This window comes from Triticum dicoccoides, chromosome 7B (genome assembly GCF_002162155.2).
Source record: "Triticum dicoccoides isolate Atlit2015 ecotype Zavitan chromosome 7B, WEW_v2.0, whole genome shotgun sequence".
Lineage (NCBI taxonomy): Eukaryota > Viridiplantae > Streptophyta > Magnoliopsida > Poales > Poaceae > Triticum > Triticum dicoccoides.
The window spans coordinates 695,890,126-695,914,495 of NC_041393.1; the positions used below are offsets into that span (position 1 = coordinate 695,890,126).

The 24,370-nt window shown below is 47.3% G+C and overlaps 1 protein-coding gene across 4 annotated transcripts; it reads left to right on the forward strand.

The window, feature by feature from the left end:
* Positions 1 to 7,607: 7,607 nt before the first annotated feature.
* LOC119341483 lies at positions 7,608 to 11,772 on the forward strand. Of its 4 annotated transcripts, none has more exons than XR_005165123.1 (3): positions 7,608 to 9,765; positions 10,020 to 10,132; positions 11,595 to 11,772. XR_005165123.1 is itself a non-coding variant. In XM_037613356.1 (3 exons), the coding sequence occupies exons 1-3, from the start codon at positions 8,650 to 8,652 to the stop codon at positions 11,678 to 11,680; spliced, it is 393 nt and encodes a 130-aa protein (XP_037469253.1). In that variant the 5' UTR covers positions 7,630 to 8,649; the 3' UTR covers positions 11,681 to 11,772. The 4 variants fall into 4 exon arrangements, 1 of the variants encoding a protein (XP_037469253.1); XR_005165124.1 differs by having other exon boundaries at positions 10,020 to 10,083; XM_037613356.1 differs by having other exon boundaries at positions 7,630 to 8,892; positions 10,020 to 10,083.
* The last annotated feature ends 12,598 nt before the right edge of the window (positions 11,773 to 24,370 follow it).

Sequence of the window (24,370 nt, forward strand, 5' to 3'; positions counted from 1 at the left end):
TAGCAGGGGGAGGGAGGCGCCAAGACTTGGGGTGCGGCTGCCCTCCCTCCCCCCTCCTTTATATAGGCCCCCAGGGGGGGCTCCGGCCCTAGGAGATCAATCTCCCAAGGGGGCGGCGGCCAAGGGGGGTGGAGTGCCCCCCAAGGCAAGTGGTGCGCCCCCCCCCCCCCACCTAGGGTTTCCAACCCTAGGCGCAGGGGGGGGGCAAGGGGGGGCGCACCAGCCCACTAGGTGCTGGTTCCCCTCCCAATTCAGCCCACGGGGCCCTCCGGGATAGGTGGCCCCACCCGGTGGACCCCCGGGACCCTTCCGGTGGTCCCGGTACAATATCGGGTGACCCCGAAACTTTCCCGTTGGCCGAAACAGCACTTCCTATATAGTTTTCTTTACCTCGGGACCATCCCGGAACTCCTCGTGACGTCCGGGATCTCATCCGGGACTCCGAACAACATTCGGTTTGCTGCATACTCATATTCATATAACCCTAGCGTCACCGAACCTTAAGTGTGTAGACCCTACGGGTTCGGGAGACATGTAGACATGACCGAGACGACTCTCCGGTCAATAACCAACAGCGGGATCTGGATACCCATGTTGGCTCCCACATACTCCTCGATGATCTCATCGGATGAACCACGATGTCGAGGATTCAAGCAACCCCGTATACAATTCCCTTTGTCAAGACGGTATGTTACTTGCCTGAGACTCGATCATCGGTATCCCAATACCTCGTTCAGTCTCGTTACCGGCAAGTCAGTTTACTCGTACCGTAATGCATGATCCCGTGACCAGACACTTGGTCACTTTGAGCTCATTATGATGATGCACTACCGAGTGGGCTCAGTGATACCTCTCCATAATACGGAGTGACAAATCCCAGTCTCGATCCGTGTCAACCCAACAGACACTTTCGGAGATACATGTAGTGCACCTTTATAGTCACCCAGTTACGTTGTGACGTTTGGTACACCCAAAGCACTCCTACGGTATCCGGGAGTTACACGATCTCATGGTCTAAGGAAAAGATACTTGACATTGGAAAAGCTCTAGCAAAACAAACTACACGATCTTGTGCTATGCTTAGGATTGGGTCTTGTCCATCACATCATTCTCCTAATGATGTGATCCCGTTATCAACGACATCTAATGTCCATAGTCAGGAAACCATGACTATCTGTTGATCAACGAGCTAGTCAACTAGAGGCTTACTAGGGGCATATTATGGTCTGTGTATTCACACGTGTATTATGATTTCCGGATAATACAATTATAGCATGAATAAAGACAATTATCATGAACAAGGAAATATAATAATAATCCTTTTATTATTGCCTCTAGGGCATATTTCCAACAGTCTCCCACTTGCACTAGAGTCAATAATCTAGTTACATTGTGATGAATCGAACACCCATAGAGTTCTGGTGTTGATCATGTTTTGCTCGCGAGAGAGGTTTAGTCAATGAATCTGCGACATTCAGATCCATATGTACTTTGCAAATATCTATGTCTCCATCTTGAACATTTTCACGGATGGAGTTGAAATGACGCTTGATGTGCCTGGTCTTCTTATGAAACCTGGGCTCCATAGCAAGGGCAATAGCTCCAGTGTTGTCACAGAAGAGTTTGATCGGCCCCGACGCATTGGGTATGACTCCTAGGTCGGTGATGAACTCCTTCACCCAAATAGCTTCATGCGCTGCCTCCGAGGCTGCCATGTACTCCGCTTCACATGTAGATCCCGCCACTACGCTCTGCTTGCAGCTGCACCAGCTTACTGCTCCACCATTCAACATATACACGTATCCGGTTTGTGACTTAGAGTCATCCAGATCTGTGTCGAAGCTAGCGTCGACGTAACCCTTTACGGCGAGCTCTTCATCACCTCCATAAACGAGAAACATGTCCTTTGTCCTTTTCAGGTACTTCAGGATATTCTTGACCGCTGTCCAGTGTTCCTTGCCGGGATTACTTTGGTACCTTCCTACCAAACTTACGGCAAGGTTTACATCAGGTCTGGTACACAGCATGGCATACATAATAGATCCTATGGCTGAAGCATAGGGGATGACACTCATCTCTTCTTTATCTTTTGCCGTGGTCAGGCATTGAGCCGAGCTCAATCTCACACCTTGCAATACAGGCAAGAACCCTTTCTTGGACTGATCCATTTTGAACTTCTTCAAAATCTTATCAAGGTATGTGCTTTGTGAAAGACCTATGAGGCGTCTCGATCTATCCCTATAGATCTTGATGCCTAATATGTAAGCAGCTTCTCCAAGGACCTTCATTGAAAAACACTTATTCAAGTAGGCCTTAATGCTGTCCAAAAGTTCTATATCATTTCCCATCAAAAGTATGTCATCTACATATAATATGAGAAATGCTACAGAGCTCCCACTCACTTTCTTGTAAATGCAGGCTTCTCCATAAGTCTGCATAAACCCAAACGCTTTGATCATCTCATCAAAGCGAATGTTCCAACTCCGAGATGCTTGCACCAGCCCATAAATGGATCGCTGGAGCTTGCATACTTTGTTAGCATTCTTAGGATCGACAAAACCCTCTGGCTGCATCATATACAGTTCTTCCTTAAGATGCCCGTTAAGGAATGCCGTTTTGACGTCCATCTGCCATATCTCATAATCATAGTATGCGGCTATTGCTAACATGATTCGGACGGACTTCAACTTCGCTACGGGAGAGAATGTCTCATCATACTCAACCCCTTGAACTTGTCGATAATCCTTAGCGACAAGTCGAGCTTTATAAATGGTAATATTACCATCCGCGTCCGTCTTCTTCTTAAAGATCCATTTGTTTTCTATCGCTCACCGATCATCGGGCAAGTCTGTCAAAGTCCATACTTTGTTTTCATACATGGATTCTATCTCGGATTGCATGGCTTCAAGCCATTTGTTGGAATCTGGCCCGCCATCGCTTCTTCATAGTTTGAAGGTTCACCGTTGTCTAACAACATGATTTCCAGGACAGGGTTGCCATACCACTCTGGTGTGGAACGTGGACCTACGAGGTTCAGTAGCAACTTGATCCGAAGTACCTTGACCATAATCATTAATTTCCTCTCCAGTTGGTGTAGGCACCATAGGAACATTTTCCTGAGCTGCACTACTTTCCGGTTCAAGAGGTAGTACTTCATCGAGTTCTACTTTCCTCCCACTTACTTCTTTCGAGAGAAACTCTTTTTCCAGAAAGGATCCGTTCTTGGCAACAAAGGTCTTGCCCTCGGATCTTAAGTAGAAGGTATACCCAATGGTTTCCTTAGGGTATCCTATGAAGACGCATTTTTCCGACTTGGGTTCGAGCTTTTCGGGTTGTAATTTCTTGACATAAGCATCGCATCCCCAAACTTTTAGAAACGACAGCTTAGGTTTCTTCCCAAACCATAATTCATACGGTGTCGTCTCAACGGATTTAGACGGTGCCCTATTTAAAGTGAATGTAGCTGTCTCTAGAGCGTATCCCCAAAATGATAGCGGTAAATCGGTAAGAGACATCATAGATCGCACCATATCCAATAGAGTGCGATTACGACGTTCGGACACACCATTACACTGAGGTGTTCCAGGCGGTGTGAGTTGTGAAACGATTCCACATTTCCTTAAGTGTGTACCAAATTCGTGACTTAAATATTCTCCTCCACGATCTGATCGTAGGAACTTTATCTTTTGGTCACGTTGGCTTTCTACCTCATTTTGAAATTCCTTGAACTTTTCAAAGATCTCAGACTTGTGTTTCATCAAGTAGACATACCCATATCTACTCAAGTCATCAATGAGAGTGAGAACATAACGATATCCTCCGCGAGCCTCAATGCTCATTGGACCGCACACATCGGTATGTATGATTTCCAATAAGTTGGTTGCTCGCTCCATTGTTCCGGAGAACGGAGTCTTGGTCATTTTGCCCATGAGGCATGGTTCGCATGTGTCAAATGATTCATAATCGAGAGACTCTAAAAGTCCATCAGCATGGAGCTTCTTCATGCGCTTGACACCAATGTGACCAAGGCGCCAGTGCCACAAGTATGTGGGACCATCGTTATCAACTTTACATCTTTTGGTATTCACGCTATGAATATGTGTAACATTACGTTGGAGATTCATTAAGAATAAACCATTGACCATCGGGGCATGACCATAAAACATCTCTCTCATATAAATAGAACAACCATTATTCTCGGATTTAAATGAGTAGCCATCTCGTATTAAACAAGATCCAGATACAATGTTCATGCTCAAACTTGGCACTAAATAACAATTATTGAGGTTCATAACTAATCCCGTGGGTAAATGTAGAGGTAGCGTGCCGACGGCGATCACATCGACCTTGGAACCGTTCCCGACGCGCATCGTCACCTCGTCCTTTGCCAGTCTCCGCTTGTTCCGCAGCTCCTGCTGTGAGTTACAAATATGAGCAACGGCACCGGTATCAAATACCCAGGAGTTACTACGAGTACAGGTAAGGTACAGATCAATTACATGTATATCAAATATACCTTTAGTGTTGTCGGCCTTCTTGTCCGCTAAGTATTTGGGGCAGTTCCGTTTCCAGTGACCCTTCCCCTTGCAATAAAAGCACTCAGTCTCAGGCTTGGGTCCATTCTTTGACTTCTTCTCGGCAGCTGGCTTACCGGGCGCGGCAACATCTTTGCCGTCCTTCTTGAAGTTCTTCTTACCCTTGCCCTTTTTAAACTTAGTGGTCTTATTGACCATCAACACTTGATGTTCTTTCTTAATTTCAACCTCTGCTGACTTCAGCATGGAAAATACTTCAGGAATGGTCTTCACCATCCCCTGCATATTGTAGTTCAACACAAAGCTCGTGTAGCTTGGTGGGAGCGACTGAAGGATTCTGTCAATGACCGCCTCGTCCGGGAGGTTGATCTCCAGCTGGGACAGGCGGTTGTGCAACCCAGACATTTTGAGTATGTGCTCACTAACAGAACTGTTTTCCTCCATCTTACAACTATAGAACTTGTCGGAGACTTCATATCTCTCGACCCGGGCATGAGCTTGAAAAACCATTTTCAGCTCCTCGAACATCTCATATGCTCCGTGTTTCTCAAAACGCTTTTGGAGCCCCGGTTCTAAGCTGTAAAGCATGCCGCACTGAACGAGGGAGTAATCATCAGCACGTGACTGCCAAACGTTCATAACGTCTTGGTTCTCTGGGATGGGTGCTTCACCTAGCGGTTCATCTAGGACATATGCTTTCTTGGCTGCTATGAGGATGATCCTCAGGTTCCGGACCCAGTCCGAATAGTTGCTGCCATCATCTTTCAGCTTGGTTTTCTCTAGGAACGCGTTGAAGTTCATGTTGACATGAGCGTTGGCCATTTGATCTACAAGACATATTATGGTCTGTGTATTCACACGTGTATTACGATTTCCGGATAATACAATTATAGCATGAATAAAGACAATTATCATGAACAAGGAAATATAATAATAATCCTTTTATTATTGCCTCTAGGGCATATTTCCAACACATCCAAGGCCGGGCCGACCATCCAATCCGGGCCATGCGGGATCCGAGGGCGCGGTGGTGTGGCAGTTGGAGGTAGGCGTGGGTGGGAGGAGCGGAGCATCAGGTCCAGCGGGGCTTGGCGCGGAAGGCACGGCAGCCATTGGCTCGTTCGAAACGCGCCTGCCTCCATCCTCTTGGGTCCTACAGGAAAGCACAGGAGTGGATGGGTGGGCCCCAGCCGAAGGCAGCGGGCTGTCGGGACAGGCCAACTGGCAGACCAGAGTAGTGTCAGCCGTAGGCCCCAGCCTTTGACGCGCGGGGACGCGGTCAAAAGGTGCGAGACAGCCTGGGTGGGCCCCGAGGATTCCCGCCGAAACGCGGCACGACGGTGGCGCGTGCGCCCGGCGGCGACCACACCGGTGGCTGCCCTGGCGAGGGGGAGGGCGCGTGCAGTCCGGCTGGGCGGGGGGAAGTCGTGTTGTTGCGGCCACCAAGGGGGGAGAGGGGAGAGCTCGGCCCTAGGTCAGCGTCGCCGGTGGACGGCGGCGGAGGCAGAGGCGGAGAGGGGCGGCGGTAGTCGAGGAAGGAAGCACGTGAATGCGGATGGGGAAGCGCGCCAGCCCAAGAGGGAAGCGCTCAGCACGGTCCGGGTCGGCATCTAGATCCACCACGTCGTTGTCCTGCACGAGAAGCTCAGAAGAGCGCGGGATGGCGTCGGGGTTGATGGTCCAGGCTGTGAGCCTGAAAACGGACATGTCGGACATGTCCCGTGTCTCCGGCGCTAGGTGCTCGATCTTGCAGAACGGAGAGAGCAGACACTCGGTGGCGGAACGATGTCAGGCGTGGTCGGGGACGCCGAAGAGCTCCAGCGACACGAGGAAGAGGGCCTTCACCGGCTCAGACCCCGCGGTCCGGCCCCAGGGGTGGAAGATGAGGCGGAAGCGCGGCGTGCGCACGCGGGTGGTGGTGACGTGGGCACGCAGCGACGGGTCGTTGAAGCGGACGAGGAAATCCTCCGGAGCGTGCCGGTGGATGGAGAAGTCGCCGTCGACAAGACCGCACTAGGAGCGAAAGGCCGCGGCAATCTCTTCGCGGGAAACACCAGTGCGCCGGCCTGCGACGATGACCAGGAGCGCGCGCGCTCGGCAGCGATGACCTCCTAGGAACAGCCAAGGTAGCAGACGACCGCGGCCGGGCGGGAAGCAGGGTGACCTGAGAGCGGGGTGGCGACGGAGGAACCCACCGAGGCTATCGAGGGCGGGCGCGAGGACGTCGCAGGTGCCGAGGACGCCAGCGAGGGGGCGCTGAGCCGTCCCGACACATTCCACCCAGAGGACGCGGGGGATGTCGACGAGGGATGCAGGCCGGCGCTGCCAGCAAACTCGGAGGACGTGGGTGTAAGCAGCCCGGACGAGGAGCAGGTGGACGCCGCCGAGCCAGCCGTCGGGGAGGGGACACGATGCCGGAGGGGAGGGGGGAGCGGCCGTCGACCGAGGGAGGGGCGGCACGGGGGAGATGACACTGCTTGGCGATGTGGCCGAAAAAACAACACCTTCCACAGCGGATGTCCTTCCTGCACTCCGAGCACGGATGGGCGTCGAGGCAGCGCGGGCAGTCCCCCTCACGCAGCCAGGAGGGGCGCGGGCGAGGCCGAGCCTCGGCAGCCCGACGGTGGCGGCGGGGCTCGCGCGGGCGCGGGCGCTTGCGTCCCCGAGCAACCTGCCAAGCGTCGATCTCGCCCCCCTCCGAAGGCATCCGGCAAATCTCGGAGCGGACGGGGGGCCGAGCAGCAGGCGGCGAGGGGCGTGCAGCGGGCGGGGAGGACGAGGGCCGCGTCGCCGAAGGGGGGGACGCCGGAGCGGGCGAGCGGCACAAGGCCTGGCGGTAGGAGAGAGGGGATCCGTCGGCGGAGGGGCTGGACTCAAGCCAGCGATCCTCGCGGGAGCGCCCGATGACGGGAGGGGGGAGGCGAGGGGGAGAGGGCCATGGCGGCAAGCTGGGCGGCGTGGTGTGAATGAAACGTGCAGAGAGAGTACGTCTAATTATAGATATAAATGGTTGTAAGGGCTACAATATAGATTTCCAGCTAGGAAAATACAAAATGGGAGTACGTCTAATTAGTACGTCTAATACAAATTGGATTATATCAGTACTACACATCACTAGTGGCAGGAGACGTGGCCTGTTTTGGTCCATGGCCTGTGTCGGCATCGCTTGGAGTATTCTGGTTAAAAAGGGGATCGACCAGAGGACAGATAAGGTACGACACCAAATGCCTCCACTCCCAAATCACCAGTTCTTGGCCCTACTCCTCGCCGGTGCCCACGGCTGGCTCCATCAGCGGCGGAGCGGCCCTCCCGCAGAGGAGGAGGGGAGTTGAGGGGCGGCCTCGTGGGGGCGGGGATCCGCGACGCGACCAGTGAGACCGAGTGCCTCGGGCGACCAGGTGCCCACGCGGATTCCAGTGGGGCGAGCAGCCATGGCGGATGCAAAGCGGCGGAGTAGCACTCGGGCTTCTGGCGAGGGTGTCGGGAGTGCTGACGGCGGCGCTGCTTCCTGGTGTTCTTCCTCCTCCACATCTCGTGTTGGGAGGTTGAGGTCGGGGAACGCTGGGAGAGCGACCGTCGGCACAGCGGCCTCGATCTCCTCCGTCTTCACCTTCGGCAGGAGGTTGATGACGAGCCGGGGCTTGAGCGCGTCCAGAGGGACTGCAGCCGGCGGGGAGGAGAACTCCGGCAGTGGATCGTAGCCCGGCGGGTTGAAGTGCTCCGGGTCCTTGTCGGATGGCGTCGGGGACGGGAGCCTCGACCCGTAGCCGTAGCCTAGGCATGAATACATCAGCGGAGGCGGCGCCGCGAGTTCCTCGTCGGAGAAGCAGCGATCTGGGTCATCGACGAGCCATCCGGCGCTTGGACCGGCAAGCATCCACTCCATGGGCGCGTACACCGGCGGAGGAGGCGGCAGTTCCGCGGCATCCGTGGTGATGTTGGAGGCAGAGGCCTCATCCTCGTACTCGATCCCGACCCCTGCAGCAACCTGTTCGTCGACGGCGTTTGGTGCGGCAGCAGCCTCTTGGGGCATGAACAGGACGTCTTCCCTGGGCGCATCCGCCCTGGTACTCGGTCCTGGCGCTCCAGGGGAGTTGCTGCGGTGCACCCGGCGATGACCACAGTGAAGGCGTTGGCGATTGGCGTGGCGGCGAAGGAGGCCACCACCAGAACCATAGCGACGAAGAGGAGCACGATATGGTGCATTGCGGCGGCGGAGGCCGCCATTCCTGTTCAGGCGACGCTGACGGCGGTGGCCGAAGTTCCGGCGACGAGTAGCAGCCGGACCAAAAGTCCGGTGAGGAAAACGGAAGCCCCGGTGTTCCCTGGCCACAAATCGAGCGAAGGCGAAAGCAAGGTCCGGCAGAGAACCCATCTCTTCTCACCTTTCTTTCTCTCCTGTGGCCTATTCTCTGGTTCGAGCAGTGCTGATAACGTGAAGAGAAACAAGAAAGATTGAAGTGAATGGAGTGATCTTTATTGATTGATTCATCCAGGCTTTTATATGTCCTGAACGGATGTTTACAGCGTCGATTACAAGAGGCGTCGCATCGTTTAGAAAAGGTGCGGCGACAGTTCGGAAAGACACGACAACGGTTCGCTATACTGTGTCTGGACAACGCCAGGATTCTAACCACCGGTTAGAATATTCTAAGGAATTTGCTAATCGCCTAATTAGCCTAATACTAATACTATTAGATTCCTAACAATATTGAGGCCTAACCTTGGCGCCGAAACACACAGAGCCACGAGTTGATGGTGGGCTTCCGGATGACCAAGATGACATGCCTCAATGTTTCTTTTTTTAAGGGAACATATGGTATTCCATTACGGTAACCTGCTGGTAAATCGCCAGGTATAGTTCATTACAACATCAAGGAATTGGCCTAACCAGATTTCGTAAGTGTTATTTCCTAAGCTAGTTCCATGAGCAAGCATGCGCTGGATTATTACAAGACCTTGGGTTCATATGAAGATTTACATTATCAAAACCGACTCTCATTTGTAATTTAATCTTCTGGAACAGAGCGCCCAATGGTGCTAGGTCGTAGTCCTGACTTGAGATTGCTTGTTTCAGTACCATGGAGTCAGTCTGAAAAATGGCTTGATGACACCCCATGTTGTATTAACCGTGTTTAATAATGCTACTGTTTTAACATGTAGGGCATTAGAGATATGTTCCAGATTTCCCGGAAATGCAGCTATGAGCGTTCCACAATCATCTCTTACAGTAAACCCTCACCCTCTAGAATGTGTAATTTGGCACCTTTAGACATTCTTCTTCATTTAATTGAACCCGATCGAGCAGAAATAATTTTAATTTATAAAAAACTTTTATACTTATTGATAATTTTATACCAATAATTTTCTATTAAAAATGTTGCATATTAGTATACTATCTTGTGTTATCATATGTAATGTATATTATTTCAAAATACACTTGTTTTGTGCTTTACCCTCTTTCAACATATTGCCTCTTCGCAGGATCTTGAAATTGGATCCTTAAATGCAAACAAGGAAGAAGAAGAAGAAGAATATCTTAGTCGAGGTGAATGGTCTAATAAATATCTTAATGGCGTTTTGTAGTGTATGATTAGGTGAGCAAACGTATACAAACTTCTAGAGTATACATGTTGAGTCAATTTTTTTTATGTTGCTAAATGTTTGTACCGCACACGCCACCTCTATGCCACAAGCCGGTTCTAGCTCGTGTGTTGTCTGACATGAGTGTTTACCTTTTTTTCCTTGGTCAAACGCGTCTTACTACTTACAATGGGGTTCAGTAAAAAAGTTAACAATGCGCACATGACCTGGACTTAGTATTGGGAGTAGCATTGCTAATAATAATCATGCACAGCCATAAAAACACGCTAAAATGATATTAATTTTGCATGCATAGGATTTGGTTTAAAAGGATATATAGGGACATCATCTATAATAATAACAATCCATGCACGGAACTAAATGTGATAATCTAGTCAACATAGCTTCAACACAACTTGCTGGCGTCGATTTGAGAAAGGCTATCATTGTAACTAATCTCGCAGCCGCAACTCATATTGGTTTGTTCATATATGGTACATGTCATCGATCTGTTATGCGGACCTCTTGTTTAGGTTGGGCTTTTTCTTTTCCTTTTTTCTTTTGAGATATCCAAGTGTCTCTTGTTTGTCTGTGTTACCCACCTTGCTTTAGACCGGACGCATCTCTGGCTAACTGTGCATGCTCGGCAACCTCGATGGCCTCGGTCAAGGGGTCCTTGCTAAAGTCAGGGAAATGAGGTAAACAATGGGGAAGGGTGCACAACATTGCGTGTGCATAGAGGAGTCCGATGGAATCGGTAATTCGTTCTTCTGTGTTGTTATTGTTTAATGGTGGGTCTGAAAGGAGAAGAGAATGGTAAAGAACACCCTCAAGATCACATTGTGGGTGTGAAAGGATACAGTTATGTGAGTTGTGTGTGCTACTGACGGCGGCGGAGATGGTGTGGGTGGAAGAAGAGCAATTTAACAATAAAATAATCAATAATTTTGCTTGATATGCATGAACATTCTAAAGGTACGGTGGCGGAGATAGTGTGGGTGGAAGAAGAGCAAATTAACAATAAAAAGGATAATTTTGCTTTATATGCATGAGAATTCTAAAGGTACGGGTCTACTCGCTACAGCGTGACTGAATCACTGAACATTGTGAAGTGTTGTGACGACGCCAGCTGACTCATGCGGCAAAGCTGCCAAATCCGTCAGTCACAGTTGGCAATCCAACGGAAGGGAGCACGTCGTGCTACAAGAAATATTTTTAAATGCGTGCTCGTTACAATAACCGATGGTGCTATATGTTTCTAAATAGTTAATGTTGAACCACTAGAAAATTTATGTCTCCGTTGCAATGCACGGGAAATTAACTAGTTTAGAAAGGTGTAGCCCGGTTGAACAGGGAAGAAGGGTAAACTTGTATGTCTAAGTCAACAAGTTTTTATCATCCAAAATTTATATATGTCCACTTTCTTGAGCATCTAGTGAATAGTGATGTTCTTTAATGCCTATCGTTTTCTCGCAGGATCAATCCAAATGACCAAGAAAGAAGATGGGTTCAACAAGCCTTATACGACAGCGAGCCGACACGTTGATCTCCCAATTAGATAACAAAGCAATGCATCACTTCCATATGAAGGCTTAGAAAACCTTAGACTGATCTTATTCATACAGAAGTGAAGACAACATGCATGCTTGCACCACTTTATTTAGTCCACCTTCCCAACGATCGAGTCAATAAATCTATTATTGAGCCAGGAGCCGGGCGGCAGTAGGGCTCGTCGAACCACCATATCCTCCTCCACAGGAGACCCAAGGCCGACGACGGCACGGATCCAGCAGGAGCCAGTGCCGAAGGCAAGGCAGCCGCTGGCGCCACCGCCGCATGCTCCTCTACGAAGCCCAGACGGCCGTCTTCTCCACGACAATGATCCTCTCTCACTAGCCCCAGCCACGGCGTCCCCGCCGGAGCCCCCGTCAGGGCATGATCATCGGCGTAACCAGGAACACCCTGGAGACGTGATGGTGCCTCTACGTCCTGAAGAAGACCGCGAGCTGCATGCGTGGTTTGTGCTGCGACGAGGAACGCGGCCAGGAGTAGCAGCGTTGCGGTGCTGGCTGATGGAGCCATTGGATCGACGACGGCGGCTGAGAGTCAGGGGACGATGGAGCAGTTTGATCGATGGGGACGATCGACCTCTGCACTGTGAATCAAGTCGTACGTGAAGAAATATATATAGGGAGAATGTGGAACGTTTAACGCTTGGTAATTAACTTGTTGCCGAATTAAATTCGCAGTGGAACTGTTTATGTTACCGTGACCTTTTGATGGCAATTGACTCCAAGACAAAGGTTTAATATGTTAATGGTAACTCCAGTTTTAATAGAGCAAATGTGGGAACTGTGTTGTCAAACAAAGAAGAAGCAAATGCAAGTCCTGCACTTGTCATTGTTGCTTGCATATTTTCAGATTTATTTTAGTCTCTACGGCAATGCTCATTCAGTGTGACGAGACGTTCCCGTCAACTGTAAAGATGTCTATGATGACTTCGTCAATCTTAAGATGTTATGCTGCCTTATTATCTTGATGTTGCTCGTAGGGGTAAGATATGCATACATGCTTTCATAGGGATGGATGTATGTGTATGTATATAGGCATTTGTACTGTGTTAAAAAGCAAATGTTATGTTGAGTGGTATATCTCTCTGACCGCAAGATGTACGGTAGCTTGCTTACAGGGATCACTGAAGTGGACCGTCCCAAGTAGTGGATTTGGTAAGCCTCTAACGACCGGTTCGCGAAATCTTTTGCCTAACTTTGGAAAGGCTTCGTACGATTATCTTGTTTTTATTTTTAGTGCTTTTCTCTATCTTTTTTGTTTTATATTTTATATTTTTTGTTTTCTTTTTTAATTTGTAAATACTTGTTTACTTTTTATTTAATACACTTTTGACTATTTTTAAAATACATGTTGAACGTTTATTTGAATATGTATTGAACGGAGTATCTTTTAAATGAACAACAACTACTCTTAAAATATAAAGTGAACTTCTTAAACACACATTGAGCATTTTACAAAAAGGTCATGGGTAAAAGTGCAAACATTTGGTAAGCGTTAGACCAATTTTTTTCAATAGCATGAACATTTTTTACATATTAAGACCATTTAAAAAAAGGGAGATACTTTTTTTTAGTTTCAATCTTTTGCCTCAGCGAAGTAGTTGATCCCTCCAAGGTAAGAGCGGATCGAGACTGAAAGCAACTAATATTTTTCTAGGCTGAAAGCTAGGAACAAAATAGCATAGTCTGAATTTATAGTTTAATTAAGAATTGTGAAAGCTCCCTAGTCTTGAAACGACCAGTTTTGGTTCTGCTCTCGAGACCACCTACACACTATTACTAACACAAATAAGTGAAAAGAAAGAGAAAACCAGCTGGAAGAATCGACGACAGGCCTGGCACATGGAGCTATCGTTCCATGCGCTATGTCGACATTGCGCCGCACATGGAGACACATATAGAATGCACAATGTTGATGGAAAATTTTAGATAACTCAATGTAACATCATGTGAATTGAAAAATACAAAGTATATTCAAAACATCATGCACAATTAAGCAATGCCCTGTTGGCACCACCATATTGGAGGTTGTGGCTTTGTGTTGCCTACCATGGCGTACTGGTGGCCAGTGACGGTCCGTGCTGGTACTAGTTTTGGGTCACCAAATTACAGGGATATTGTTGGAGATGTTCTGAGCACCTTAGCATGTGGAACAGGTGCAACCACACATCGCCTCCAAATATCAGGGTCCAGCAACATATATATACTCCCTCGTTGCCATGACGTAGTGAGTATAATTCTTTTTAAGTCAAACATTACAAACTGTAATCATATTTATAAACAAAAATGTGTACATCTAATATTCTAAAATAGCAAATGCATATCATTGGATACATCATCAGTTATATTTTCATGTTGTACATGTTTCGAATTGTATATATAAACAGATTTCAATGTAAACTCGGTAAAGTTTGCTTAGTTCGACTTTATAGAAAATCTATATGCATTACATTATGAAACGGAGGGAGTATTATGTTCAAGTACCCCCTCCGTTCTAAAATATTTAAAGTTATGCGTCCATCCTAAGTCAAGTTTGACAATGTATACAGAAAACATATAATTAAATATACTACATCAAATATATATTATGAAATTCATTTTATAATAATGCTAAAAATACATTTTATAATGAATCTAATAAAACTAGTTTGTTGTTGTAGATGTTGGTATATTTTTAGTAAACTTGGCCAAACTTAAAGATGTTGGACTTAGGACAAATACGGAACTTCAAATATTTTGAAACGAAGTGTAGAAATTAGTCAGCCTGTAGGCACATTCCTGCAGAAAAACTAGTCAAATATACAACCATATATGTATTCAGATATTATTTTTTTGTTGGAATGTAATTGAGGCTTTTGACTGAACGGCAACAATATGTGTGCAACTTCGACAACAAATAATCAACACATCAAGTGACGTCGCCGCCTCCCTTATTTTCTAATTTTGTCTCCTTGTTTTCCACAGGGGAAAAACATTTTCCCTCCATCACAAAAGAGAATCATCATTGGAGGGATCAATCAAAACAATAGTGCATCAGACGATGATGTGCGCTGTCCTCCCTTGGGATCTTTTGGCCGTTGTGACAGAATTATGGATGATGAGAGTTCGATTCGTTGATTCCCAACAGCCAGTAGAGATCCTGTCGATATACCTCAGATTCATTTTTCTTCTTCAGTCGATTTTAGTTCACTGTCCTGTCTTCTTATGTTTTCCTTTATAGTGCACCATTGACGAGTGAGTATTTTTGGCTCTCGGGCACTATGGAGCCCAAGATTTTTAAAAGATAAGTCTTAATTAGTGCACATCTAAATGACTCAATCAAACATAAAATAAAAATATTGTATGAATCTCCGCTTATAAAATCAGTGACACAAGACTTAGATGTGCAATGTGCTTTAGCAAAACCGCAAAAGAATCACTACCTCATCAGAATGAAAGGAGACGCTGCAATACATTTTACTCCGGTCAGTTTGTCATTTCACATCCATTGCCGGAGGAGCGAGGCTGAAGAACACATGACAACATACATAGCATAGTTGGAGGGCATGTGGAGGTGTGTCTCCAGGGGATCTCGCAAGATCCGGTCGGTAGTTGTCTTTGGTGGATCTGCTCAGATCTGGTCCGGTCACCGGCAAGGTAGAGTAGGACATGGGACATGAGCCAGCTCACAGGACTCAAGGCGCCGCCGTCTCTCATGCCCTACTCTTCCTCGTCGGAACCCGGAACCCTGATGGTGTCGATGGACGCAGATCGATGATGGATCCATCCTGGGACAAGCCGGCGACATCCACCACGATGCGGTTGCCGTGCCCGGACTGGTGCGCCATTCATAGTTTAAAAAACCAGACCGGACCGGCGGTCGGATCGGAGAAAACCGGAACCAGAGGTCACATCGGGTTTTTAAGCTCAGCAGACCGTTCTTGCAATCGGACCGGAAAAAACCGGACGAACCGGACGGTTTTTGGGAAAACCGACGAACCGGGCGGTTTACAAAGAACCGTCCGGTTCGATGTTGATTCCAGAAAAGCCCCTGGATCGACTTATTTTTGTGCAGAGAAGGTGGGGGTAGAAAGGGAAAAGAGAAAAAAAAATCCCTCTTTTGCTAGGGTTTCGACTGAATCTGGAGAGGCATTCCTCGAATTTGAGCAGACTAGCCGCCACCTCTCTCTCTCTCTCTCTCTCTGGTGTCTGGCTGGTGCCGCCGCCCCCATCCGCCACTGCCCTTGCCTGGCGCCGTGGCGCGCCAATGCCGCCTCTCCCTCTCGGCCTCCTTGTTGCGGCAGCAGCACGAGCCCACGCCGCCACCCGTCATCCCGCACCGCGCCACCGCCACGCCCCGACGGCCAACTCTGGTACGAACAGAGCAATCCCTCTCTTCTCTGTCGGTCTGTCCCCAATCTCCATCCTTCGATTATTTATTTCTAGGATCCATGACTCATGATATACTGGTTTGCAATTCGGATTATGGTTGTAGTGCTCCAAACTTGCAAAATCTTCCATTCGTGTCTTGAGCCAAACTTGTAGTGCTTCAGGATGTGAGAGAAATTGGAGTTTGTTTGAACATATTCACTCCAAAAAAAGAAATAGACTTGAGCATCAAAGAATGAATGATATTGCTTATGTGCACTACAACTCAAGGCTGGAGCAAAGGTGCTCTCTTTATTTTATCCCTACTACCTACTTTATTCTCTTTTTTGTATGTTGCACACTTGCACGGTTTATAATTTCATTACATGTTTAGGTGTATGTCCCAAACTAGAAACTATGACCCAATTAGTTTGGAGGACATTGGCAAGTTTGATGAAAATTGGATTCTTGAAGATGATCCCATTGTACTAAGTGTGGAAGAAATAGAATTATTCCGCAAAGGATGTACACCACATGACAATGACAGCGAGATAAATTGCAATATGAATGGTAATGTTTCTATTCACTCACTTGGTCATTTTTCTGTTATTTACCCATTATTCCTGATTTTGAGCACATAAACTTCTATGGTGTAGATGATGATCTTGTGATTGAGGATGATGAGGAGGACAATGACATGGATGGTGCAAATGACCATACAAATGTCCCAACAGCCGACGAGGGTGCAAATGACGGACATGATGATGAGGACAATGATATGGATGATGACGCACCATGTGGACCGAGTATGATTGATTGGAACTTCCAATATCGTTAATTCCTATTCTGCCTTCATGCTTGTTGGCTGTTGCTATTTGTCTATGAGAAAGACTATGTTTTATTTGATGTGTGAGAGTTGAGAGTTGGGACTATGTTTGGGAGGTTGATACTATGTTTGACAGCTTCAGACCTTGGTTATTACCTCTTGTTGCTACTAAACTATGAGAGACTATGCATTATTATGAATTTATGATTTATGAGACTGAATTATGTTGCTGGCTTGGTACTATGTTGCTGATTGGCAATTTGGCATGTTGCTTCATTGCTTGCTTCCGGGTCATTCTGCTTGCTGTTGCTACGAGATTTGAATCATGTACAATGTGAATACGTGATATAGGACAGTACAGTACTATATTAGAGTTAGAAAGTATCATGTATATGAATTACATTTTAACATTTAGTTACTTGTTACTCTGTCAGGTGATTACACTTTGTTCCTTCTATTTATTGGTGTATTTATTAGTAAAAATATATTATTTTATTGCTTAAAAAACCGACAATCGAACCGGTGAACCGGTGGTCCGACCGGTAAAAACCTGAACCAGCAGCCTTTCCGGTTCGATTTTTGGTTCGGTTTTTTAAATTATAGCGCCACTCGGAGAACCGAAGAATGCGACTCCACCTCGTCAACATCCACCGCCGCGAGGGTTGCCGCCGCCTGCCGCGCCCGCTGCCTCGCACAGCGGGCATGCCGCGCCATGTTTGCGTCGAACAACGCCCATGATGTGTCCTTCGGCACGACGCACCAACGGAGGGGTTGCGCATCCGTCATCGCGTTCGGACGCCAGACGGACCGCGCTGCCTCAGGTGAGGCAGCGACGCCACTCCTAGTGGCGGATACATGCGCCATTTAGGCGGACGGAAGGCGTCCGAGCGCTACCGTTGTAAGGCCTCTTCCGGGTGCGGCGGAGCGCAAGCTGGACGGTCATCTCCTCCTCGGGGCCGCGTGGAATGAGCTCGGGGTCGACAAATCTGGAGGTGTAGGACTTGGATCCACTGTCTGCCATGCCGGAGAAGGTCGGAGATCGCTGGATGAGAGCTTGGGCGGAGTGGAGTGGAGGGGAGGGGAGTCGAGTGGCTAGAGTTTGGTTTGTGGAGGGGATGCAGGCAAATATAGCTGAGGTCCGGTGGGCCAGCGTGGGCCGGGTCCGACGTGACGGATGCACCCAGGCCTCGCCATATCCGCCCATATTTGGGTTGGTTATGAGGCGTTCGGTCAGTCCGGGCGTTCAAATCCCTGAAAACGCGCTCAGACCAATCCTAAGGCTGGCCATAGTGGGGGTAACATAAGTAGTATCATGCACTTGGGACTCGCAAACATGCTTATGTGGCAGGCAATTAAAGAAGAGAGAGATGGTCATAGTAACATAGGTAGATATTGTAACATAATAAATGTTATGCTACTACTATATGTGTCATGCATGGCAATAAAGTAGACCACTTATGATACTAATCTATGATACTATGCACTGTGGATGTAGTATCATACACTAGTATCATATGCATGATACTAGTGTATGATACTCCCCACTATGACCAGCCTAATAAATGTCAGCGTTGACATGTTCCATGGGCGGGACAGATAATTGAATGCTGCAGACTCAATGATGGATGGGCGGCGAGGATGGATAGATGGTTCGGAGGTTGACCAGCTGTCAGGGAAGAAGAGCTCGAGGATAGCGCGAGGAACGTGTTGCCTCGGGTGTCATGGGCCAGGGCGGCTTAAGGGCCTGTTTGGTTCCAATAAGTCACCTGACTTATAAGTCAGGTGACTTAAAACTAGTGACTTATAAGTCACACCTGTTTGGTTGTCACCTGACTTATAAGTCACCTGACACACCTTTCCACACCAATCAACATCATACAGGTGGTGGGACCCACGCAAAAGGGAGTGACTTAGGGCATGCCCAACGCTACAGGCTCGACGGATGCCTCAGCTCTCCACGTCGGCTCGGGTGGTCCTCGATTGCTGTTCGTGCTGCTTGCAGGTTAAAGGGGGATCTTGCAGAGGAGGCCGTCTCCTCCCTGCCAAAAGTGGAGCGAGGCAAAAAAAGAAGAGAGGAAGCTGAAGGAAGCGTGGGCTGAGATCTGGTAAAGCAGGAGAGAGAAATATCAATAGTAAAAAAGTTGTCCTGCTGAGGCTAGTGCTGCGTTGGGCAGTCGATTTTTGGACGGTGGTTTCCCTGCTATTTTTCTACGTGGCAATGGTGAGGCATTAGGTAGGTAGTGCTTCCATTGTACATGCCCTTATAAGTTTTAAGTTGGGGTGAAGCAACTTATGACTTATAAGTTGGGGTGACTTATAAGTCGGGTCTGTTTGGCAAAATAAGTCACTTTTTTCACTTTTCGACTTATAAGTTGGTGACTTATTTGGAACCAAACATGCCCTAAGCTTCTCCTCTCCCTCTATAGATCACCGATCACGTGTTGGGGGTTTTGAGCATTGACTCGCCTGGCCACTGTTGTAGAGAAATCGACTTCTTATCGGATGGCCCCTCTCAAAGGGACAAGGCAAGCCTTGTGAAAGGGAAATAAAAATGTCATGGCGCGGTGAGGTGGAGAGGGGTTTTGAAAGTGCGTTATGTCGACTAGAGGGGGGGTGAATAGGCGATTTTTATGAATTCTTCACTGAGGAATTTGCCGGTGAGGAAATTCCTTAGCAAAGAACTATTAGCAGCGGAATAAGTACTCAGAAGTAAGTATGACAGAATACAAGCATGGTCATCATGATGAAATGAAGACTAGCACAGAGTACAGAAAGCGTAATCACAGGATAACACAAGATGAAGACAAACAGACTGAAGAAATTGAACTGAGGAAATTGAGAAAGTCTTCAGTCAAAGTCTTCAAACACAGATATGAACAAACACTCAACACGGTAATGAGGAAATGAAAGAGTTGAGGAAATAGAACCAGTAGGTTGGTGAAGACAATGATTTGGTAGACCAGTTCCAACTGCTGTCTCAGTTGTACGTCTGGTTGGAGCGGCTGAGTATTTAAACTCGAGGACACGCAGTCCCGGACACCCAGTCTCTGAGCATGCAGCTCAGGACACCCAGTCCTCACCGTATTCTCCTTGAACTAAGATCACACAGATCCCGTCCAATCACTCGTGGTAAGTCTTCACGCGACTTCCAAACCTTCACATACTTGGTCACTCGGCGATCCACAATTCCTCTTGGATGCTCTAGACCTTGACGCCTAACCGTCTGGAAGAAGCACAGTCTTCAAAGGTAACAAGCGTCGGATCCACGCAGGATCAATTTCTTCAGTGATGCTCAATCACTTTGGGGTTTGTAGGTGTTTGGGTTTGGGATTTTCCTCACTTGATGATTTTCGCTCAAAGTCCTCGGAGGATGGGTTGCTCTCAAATGACAAGTGTCAAGTTCTCTCGGAGCAGCCAACCAACTAGTGGTTGTAGGGGGCGGCTATTTATAGCCTAGGGAGTAGCCCGACATGATAAGACATAAATGCCCCTCAATGATATGACCGTTAGGTGGATAAGATATTTTGGGACAGCTGGCGCGCAGCACAGCAACGGTCGGAAATTTGACTCTCAAATTCCTCAGGGCTATCATGTTCCTCACTGTATAGGTAATTCCCACTGGCGAATTCCTAACTCCTCAGTCAGAACAAATTCATTAGTGACCAGAAGAACTTCGTCTCTGTCACTGAAGAAAGTGGCTGAACTGTATGAGATTTCCAAAGGCTTCACTCGAAGGGATAGGTAGGTGTAGGATTTTGAGTTGAGCATCACATGGAAATTTTTCCTTAGTATTTCTTCGACCCCCTTTAACAGTATGGTGTTTCCTATGACTCAAGAAAGAGAAAATGAAACTACGAAAACAAAAGTCTTCAGGCTTCATGTTCCAGAAATGAATACCAAGTCTTCAAGGTCACACCAATTTCTTCACTTTCAAAGTCTTCAGAAAGTCTTCAGAATATCAAAGTCTTCAGTTGAAGAACTTCATTTTTAGGGGTCGACTTTCTCTGTAAATATCAAACTCCTCATAGACTTATAGACATGTGTGCACTCACAAATGCATTAGTCTCTTAACCTATAAGTCTTCAATACACCAAAATCACTAAGGGGCACTAGATGCACTTATAATCTCGCCCTTTTTGGTGATTGATGACAACATAGGTTAAGTTTTCAACGGGCATAAATATATGAAGTGTATTTACTGATATTGAGGAATTTGATTGCAAGATATAGAAGAACTCCCCCTGAAGATGTGCATAGTGAGGAATTTGCTTTTGAGGCATTGCACATTTGAAGAGTTGAATCATGGAGATCTCCCTCTATATCTTGTAATTCATACACGCATTTGATATATAATATGAAGAATTTGAAATGCATGATGAAATATGGTGCCTGATGAGATTCAGCATGCGTGCAATGTCATTAACGAGGAAATAAGCATGCAGAGCATAATGCAACAAAAGTATCAGCGCACCATCGGGTTTAAGATTACAACTCGATCGAAGTAAAAGTTTCAGAAGAACGAGAGTTGTAACTTAAAAAATGCCCATAATATAGACCCGCTTGAAGACTAACTCAGATTTCTCCCCCTTTGTCATCAAATGACCAAAAGGATTGAAACTGAGGACTAATGCCCCTGAAAAATTTCAAGTCGATGGAGGAGCGCCAGCGTTGTCGGGGTTGTTTGTTGTAGCAGGGCCTGCCGCAGTGTCGTCCAAATCTTCATACTCATCAGTGTCACACGATGAAGAATAAGAGCTGGCCACCAAGGAGGGAATTTTGACCTTCTTGAATTTCTTCGGTGGAGGTGCAGACCAGTCAAATTCTTCCTTGAGACCCATATTCTTCAGATCAGCAGCGCTGTAGACATGAGAGAAAACAGCCCAGGTACGGTTGAAGGTTTCATGGAGGTAGTATTGGTTTTTCTTCACTGCATTGTGTGTGGAGGTCATGTTGTGAAGAATTGAACCAAACTGACGCTTGACCCATTTATGATTGCGATCAACCTTCTGATGAAGACTGAGGAGTAACTCATGGTCAGTCATCACCCTGGGTGCTGTGGCTTGAGGATTTTGCTTGGCTGAGGTATTGGCGGCAGAGTCATGTGTGGCAGAATCGTCATTGGTAGAGTAAGATGCAGCCTTGCGAAATTGACCATCCAAAGGACGAATGCCTTCATCGATCACAGCAGCGGCCTTGCCTTTATCATCAGCTGATGAAACTGTCCGTTTGAGGACTTCAATGGGAGGCAAGTAGCTACCGTGGTTCAGAGTGTCAACTTTGTAATTCAGTGAAGATCTTGCCCTGATGAATCTCATAATCCAAGGAGCATAGGGCTTCAGCTCGAATGCTGACATAGCTATATTGTCCAGAGTCCTCATGAAGAAATCATGGAAGTTGATGGGAACGCCATGAATGATGTTGAAAAGCATATTCTTCATGATGCCAACGACTTCTTCATCATTTGAGTCGTGGCCTTTGATGGGACTCATTGTCTTCGTCAGAATTCGATAGACAGTCCGAGGCACATAGAGTAATTCCTTGACGAGGAATTTGGTTCGTGGGGCCTGCCTTGGCTTCAATGGCTTCATCAGCACTTGCATATAGTGATTTGAAAGTTTTGGTTCGTTGTAGATACAACGAGCATCATCAAGTGGAGGACTGAGTGGTAGAGCACGAAGCAATTCAGTTGCAGGTGCCTTGTAGTGAGTATTTTCAGACATCCAGTCTAATACCCAGGAGTTCATGTCTTCAGCGTCTTCGGTGATGTGCAGAGTTGCATAGAATTGAAGAATGAGTTCTTCATTCCAGTCACAGATATCAATGCAGAAATTTAGAAGTCCTGCATCGTGAAGAACACTGAGGACTGGCTCAAAGCCGGGCAGAGACTCCATGTCCACATGAGGAATATGTGCATGATCGAAGACTTTGTCTTTGTTGAAGAGCACTGAGGAATAGAAATTGGCTTGGCTGGCAGTCCAGAAACGCCTCTTCCTTATGCGAGCAGAATCATATGGATTATAATCAGTGAAGAATACATGCTCGGCAAAGAAATCTTCAGCCTTGAACTTCTGTTTGCTGGAGAACGGATTCTTTTGCTTTGGCAGAGGGATGTCAGTGAGTTGCATCACCACCTCAGGAATCGCGAGCTCAGGTTCTTCAGGCTGAAGAATTTCTTGTTCCTCAATAGGTGCAGTCTGAGGATCAGCAGCAGTAGGTTCATCAGCACTAGTGGCTGGAATTTCTTCATGCACAGAGAGAGTGGGTTGAGTTTCTTCAGAGCCCATTTGAACTGTTGGTGCAGGGGACTGAGGAATCTGTTGGAGCGGGGTGAAGAGAGGAGTATTGGGATGCTGACTTTCCCAAAAGTCATCATTCATCACAGGTGTGGTGCATCCTATATCCACATCTTCATCTTCAATTTCCTCAACACCAGCCTCTTCAGCTGTGAACTGAGGCATAGGTGAGGAAATGACTGGCGTTGAAGGGATTGCGTCCACTTCAATTTCTTCATCAATCTACTCTGACGAAGCAGCTGAATGATGTTCTTCATCAGATCCGATTGGGATCTCATAGTCTTCTCCAAAAGGAACAAGGTCCTTTGATGGCATGGAGGAAATCGGAACAGCATCAATTGGGTTTTCGAGTGAGCTGGTCATTGGCTTCATTTTCTTCGCAGCCGAAGAGTTTGACACAGCTGATGCCTTCCTTTTCTTCACTACAGCTCGCTCTGCAGCCTTGGTCTTCTTCACATCAAATGCACATGGAAGAATTGGAGTTGGTGTAGGTGCAGATGGAGCTGAGGAATCTGGTTGATTTTCTTCAGGCGCAACTGATGCAGTTGCCCTGACTTCTTCAGTTTCTTCAGGCGCACCACTAGTGGATGCCCTGGCAATTTCTTCAGCAGCTGGAATAGGATCATCAGCCCTGGAACTAACATTTTCATCAGCAGTCTGAACTTCATCAGCGGTGCTGGCATGTTCTTCAGTCGGCTGAGCTGAGACTTCAGCCTGAGGAATTTCATGTTGCGTTGGAGCAGCAACATTGGTGAATTTCTTTGTCAGGTTGACGAATCTGACTTTGGCTCCTTGCCAATCAGCATAGTAGGCATCAAAATTCTTGCTGAGGGCTTGAATTTCAGACTGAGCCTGGAGAAGTTCCTCAGGTGTCATTCTGACAACGTTTTTCTTCAGGAGCTTCTCCTTTCTGTATTGAGCTTTCTTAATCTCTCTTGCCTTTTCAAACTTCCATTTCTCTTCAGTGATGAAATGGGTCAGCATATGACTTTGACCAGCGGTTAGATGAAAATCAGGCATGGGGGTGTTTGGATCCTTGTGCCAGAGATCAATATAATCGAGGATTTTCCTCGGATCCAACAGCAGTGGCACAGATGTGCCTTTGGCTCTAGCGGCCTTCACCTGTCTGTCTTTGATGATTTCTGCAAGTTCATCATCAGAAGCTTCATCCTCAGAAGGCACATGGAATGCGACCTATTTCTTCTTTGGACTTGG